Source organism: Solea solea, chromosome 19 (genome assembly GCF_958295425.1).
Source record: "Solea solea chromosome 19, fSolSol10.1, whole genome shotgun sequence".
Lineage (NCBI taxonomy): Eukaryota > Metazoa > Chordata > Actinopteri > Pleuronectiformes > Soleidae > Solea > Solea solea.
In genome coordinates this window covers 861,909-867,500 of record NC_081152.1, presented here as the reverse complement: position 1 = coordinate 867,500, position 5,592 = coordinate 861,909, and the positions used below count along the sequence as shown (strand labels likewise).

Here is a 5,592-nt window from a genome sequence, read left to right as displayed (position 1 = left end):
TAGTCCTCATGGAGACCAAACCCTGGTCCTAATGAGGCAGAAACTGGTTTCTGAGGGACTGTTTCAGTGTCTGGTTCATATTTGTGGTTATGTTAAGGTTAGGGTCAGATATTAACTGGTTATGGTTAAGGTTAATACTTTGTTTAGTCTGTCCACCGCAGTGTGTGTGTGTGTGTGTGTGTATGTGTGTGTGTGTGTGTGTGTGTGTTGGTTGCTGTGATGTCTCTAAGCACTACAGGAGCTAAATCTGAGGTCATGGTAATCTGAAATAACACACACACACACACACAGCTGAAGGTTAAAAGAACTTGAACTCCTTCCCTAAGTGAAGTATCATCTATAATCCATGATAATCCAGTTTAACATGCCAGGATCACAAACCTCAGGAGATCCATGTTGCACTGGAAAGTTAATCCGGACATGGTTTGAGTGAGATCCTCGTGACTGAGTGAAGTTGCAGTTTCACACGATGACATCATCATCACCCTCTTCATCATCCTCTTCATCGTCGTGGTCAGGAAACATCATGTGGAGACGATGAATCACTGTTGTTATTTTGCTGCCATGATTTAATGAGAGGAGACGTTGAGACAGTCATTCACTCACTCACTCATTCATTCATTCATTTCCTGCACAGACATTTTAATCAACAGCCAAAATATTGTCACAGCGTTCACCATGGTCACCGCGGTTACCATGGTAACCAGGTCAACACATGCTAGACTTTCCCATAGAAGTCTGTAAGATTTTGTTCATGATGTCGAGGAGAAAACGCTTCACTACCCACAATCCTTCAGTGTAGCATGGACATGTGTAATGGGTGGAGCTGCTGCTTATATGACAACATGAAAATCCTGTGAGCTCGTGCAAACCTTTTATAATTTATAATTTATAACAAGTTTAACGTCAAGACGGCGAGAGGACGAGCTTCAAAAGAGACTGCTCGCAAGGCATTCTGGGAAATGTAGTTTATTGACCTTTTGTGTTTGACAGAACCAAAGGTTCTATATTACATGGTATTATGGTATGGTTTGTCATGCTGTCGTTCAGACTGTGGAGTACAACATCTTTGAAGGCACAGAGGTGAGAGGAGGTCCTCTGGTGGTCATCAGCCAGGGGAAGATCATCCTGGAGGACGGGAACCTTCACGTCAGCGAGGGCTCAGGACGATACGTGGCCCGGAAACCTTTCCCCGACTACGTTTACAAGAGGATCAAAGCTCGCAGCAGGGTAACTCTTCACTGTTTCCTGTTTCCTGTTTCCTGTTTCCTGAGCCGATGCTGTTCTCTTCTGTGACTGTTGCTCGTCTTGTCTCCTCCCACCGAAGCTCGCTGAGCTGCGCGGAGTTCCGCGAGGACTGTACGACGGTCCGGTCTGCGAAGTGTCCCTCACTCCTAAAACCATGAGCCCGGCCTCGTCTGCCAAGACTTCACCTGCCAAGCAGCCGAACCAGCCGGTCCGAAACCTGCACCAGTCTGGATTCTGTCTGTCCGGTCAGTGAAACACAGACCGAGTTCACACGTTCATATTTCAATCATTGACTCATAGCACTTCAAACTCTCCTGATGTTTCTACAACATAGATCTTCTCCGTTGTTATTATTATTATTGTTATTGTTGTTATTAGAAACAGGGATTTTAGAGATAAGTAAATCTTAATTTCATTGTTTTTATGTTTAACTTCACTGTTGTTTGTTTCTTTACTTTTTGGAACTCCAATAACTAAAGAAACAAACAATGAATGAATTTTTAAGGTTTTATTTCTTAAAATGTTGATTTAGCAGCGTAACCTTTAATTTACTGTACGTTTATAACTGCAAACAAACAATGATCTATAGATTATATATATATCTTAATCTAATGTCTCTGTGTGTGAGGCCTATGTGAGGAAGAGGAGGATGAAACTCTGCGTTAAATCTTCTTCCTCGGTCATTCTCTCTCAGGCGCTCAAGTCGACGACAACATTCCTCGCCGAAACACGCAGCGCATCGTGGCGCCACCTGGTGGTAAGGCCAACATCACCAGCCTCGGTTAGAGCTCCGCCCTCCGGCCGCTGAGGAGGAGGCGGAGAGAGCAGAACCCGGATTCTGCTGCTCCTGACCGGACCCACCGGACCACCGGTCAGCCGCCATCTTTAACTTCCTCCTCTGCTGCTGTTTCCACACACACACCCACTGTCCTCATGTCCTCATGTCCTCATGTCCTCACGTCCTCCAGAGGACACTGCTAGAAACAAAAGGAAAAAAAAAAAATCAAGTCTGCCTCATAATGAAAAAAGAGAAAAAAAATGGCCGCACTCTTTATTTGAGCACTTTTGACAACATGTTTTTTTTAAAACTGTATTTTTGGATGTTTTACTGTTGTTTTAATGGAGGGGGCGGAGCCTAAACTGAAGCGATGCCGTTAAGAAAAGAACATAATCTTATATTTGTATTTTCCTCATAATTTAAATGTAGCATGAGTTTATATCCACTCTTGTTATTTACTTTTTTTTGTTTTTGAATCTGTTAATCTGTTAATCTGTTTTTGACACACACACACACACACACACACACACACACACCGCTGCTGTTGTTGATGAGTCGTCAGGACTCTGGCAGGTTGTAAATGAAGCTTCATCTGCGAGCGTTAAGTGTGAGGATTAACAGATTAACGGATTAACAGATTAACGGTGAGATAGAACCTGACTTTGCTTCATTGCTTCTTAACAACATCGTCTTTCATGCGCCGCTCGCCGCGCAGACGCAGGATTTTCACACAGACTCTGTTTTTGTGCCTGAACCCTCTGAAGTTTTGTCTCTTTGTTGAAGTGAGTGAAGGATTAAAATAGTCAGGATTAACCGATTCAAAGGTGCCAGAGTCCGTGCTTTCGTCCGGGCCTCCGTCCTCCACGGGTGGGCGGAGTCTGTGTGGAGACGAAAAACGCTCGATATGTTGAAATGTAATAATGTTTTAGAGTTTTTTTTTTTCTTTTTAACTTGTTGTCAAACTGCTTTTTAACACACACGCACACACACACACACACAAACACACAGCCTCTGACCCTAACTGGAATCATCACAACTAAAAACCCTAACCCTGAAACCAGGTCTTAACCCAGAATTGTTCTGCTTCTCATTCTAACAACACGTTCATCATTAAACTGTCGCCTCAGTGTTGTATTAAGTCATTGTGAGCACAGATGTTTGTCAGCTGTGCCTGGGCTGCTGCAGCGCCCCCTGCTGTCGTCTTCATGTCTCACAGATTTATACAAACCTTCATCTCTGTGTCTCTGTGTTTGCATCCTTACCCACAATCCTCTCTGTCTCTATAGTCTGATTTATCACAATGTTGGAGGTTATTTAAGGAGGCGTGGTCTCCATGGCAACGTCTCACGACAACAGGGTCAGTCAGGACTAGGACGTTTGTCTTCAGAAAAACTTCAAACAAACAAAATTCACTCACTCACTAAAGGTTCTGGTTTTCATCTCTCTCTCTCTCTCTCTCTCTCTCTCTCTCTCCTGTCTAGCTCTTTTTTTTCGTTGTTTCTGGCTGTTGCCATGGCGACAGACCCTTCCACCTCTCACCCCACACTCTGGGGTTCTGCCTTTTGTTTGTCATGGCAACGATTGTCAGACTCTGGTGGTTGCCGTCAGCAACCTGCTCTGACCTGGTGCTATTACTACACACAGACACACACACACAGACACACACACACACACACACACACACACTCTGTCTGCTTGGATGCTTTTTTGACGCCATATTATGCTAATGATATATGAGTGATATGTATGTTATACTATGATGATGATGATGATGATGATGATGAAGATGAGCTCCTCTCCTCCTCCTCCCTCTGTGAAAGTGAAAAATGTACTGATGGTATAAATCGTCGTGGTAACTGGGATTTTTCGGGGATGTTCCCACAGGTGATCATGGATCATGTAAAAAAACAAACAAAGACGTCAAAGAATAAAAACATGAGAAAACACGTCTCGGTTTCTGTTTGTTTCTGACAGAAAGACAGACACAGGTCATTGATATTGAGGTGACTGCGCCACCTACTGTTAACACTTAAATTCATACTTTAGTATGTCGTCCAAAATGTGACAAAAAAGTCATACTTTAGTATGTCGTCCAAAATGTGACAAAAAAGTCATACTTTAGTATGTCGTCCAAATGTGACAAAAAAGTCATTGTTTAGTATGTTGTCCAAAAATGGACAAAAAGTCATACTTTTGTATGTCGTGCAAAATGTGAGAAAAAAGTCATACTTTAGTATGTCGTCCAAAATATGACAAAAACGTCATAGTATAGTATGTCGTCCAAAATCGGTGAAAAAAGTCATAGTATTGTATGTCGTCCAAAATGTGACAAAAAAGTCATAGGTTAGTATGTCGTCCAAAATTGGTCAAAAACGTCATAGTATAGTATGTCGTCCAAAATTTGTCAAAAATGTCATAGTTTTGTATGTAGTCCAAAATCGGTCAAAAAAGTCATAGTATAGTATGTCGTCCAAAATTGGTCAAAAAAGTCATAGTATTGTATGTCGTCCAAAACAGTGAAAAACATCATAGTTTAGTATGTCATCGAAATTAAACTCACAAAACTCGAGATAGCAGAGTTTCTTTGTTCCAACCAGAACTTGAACCCAGATCTTCTACATTAAAGTCACGAGTGCTAACCACTACACCAACCTTGTTCTCCTTGTGTTGTCACATCTTCATCATAGTGTGTCGTTTGGTCGAAATTGGTCAAAGAAGTCATAGTATTGTATGTCGTCCAAAATGTGACAAAAAAGTCATAGGTTAGTATGTCATCCAAAATCTGTCAAAAACGTCATAGTATAGTATGTTGTCCAAAATTGGTCAAAAACGTCATAGTATAGTATGTCCTCCAAAATCACTCAAAAAAGTCATACTAAAGTATGTCGTCCAAAATCCGTCAAAAAAGTCATAGTATAGTATGTCATCCAAAATCAGTCAATAAAGTCATAGTATTGTATGTCGTCCAAAATCGGTCAAAGAAGTAATAGTATTGTATGTCGTCCAAAATGTGACAAAAAAGTCATAGGTTAGTATGTCATCCAAAATCTGTCAAAAACGTCATAGTATAGTATGTTGTCCAAAATTGGTCAAAAACGTCATAGTATAGTATGTCCTCCAAAATCACTTAAAAAAGTCATACTATAGTATGTCGTCCAAAATCCGTCAAAAAAGTCATAGTATAGTATGTCATCCAAAATCAGTCAATAAAGTCATAGTATTGTATGTCGTCCAAAATGTGACAAAAAAGTCATAGTATTGTATGTCGTCCAAAATGTGACAAAAAAGTCATAGGTTAGTATGTCATCCAAAATCTGTCAAAAACGTCATAGTATAGTATGTTGTCCAAAATTGGTCAAAAACGTCATAGTATAGTATGTCCTCCAAAATCACTCAAAAAAGTCATACTATAGTATGTCGTCCAAAATCCGTCAAAAAAGTCATAGTATAGTATGTCATCCAAAATCAGTCAAAGAGTCATAGTATTGTATGTCGTCCAAAACAGTGAAAAACGTCATAGTATAGTATGTCGTCCAAAACAGTGAAAAACGTCATAGTATAGTATG

General features: G+C 40.8%; 1 protein-coding gene across 1 annotated transcript in view; it reads left to right on the top strand.

Moving 5' to 3' along the window:
* The window catches only part of LOC131446647 (dihydropyrimidinase-related protein 2-like), an 11,877-nt gene extending 7,905 nt beyond the window's left edge, over positions 1 to 3,972 (top strand). The window contains exons 12-14 of the mRNA XM_058618031.1: positions 1,051 to 1,230; positions 1,328 to 1,493; positions 1,943 to 3,972. Coding sequence (XP_058474014.1) covers positions 1,051 to 1,230; positions 1,328 to 1,493; positions 1,943 to 2,034 — 438 coding nt within the window. The 3' untranslated portion in view covers positions 2,035 to 3,972. The remainder of the gene's footprint in view (positions 1 to 1,050; positions 1,231 to 1,327; positions 1,494 to 1,942) is intronic.
* The last annotated feature ends 1,620 nt before the right edge of the window (positions 3,973 to 5,592 follow it).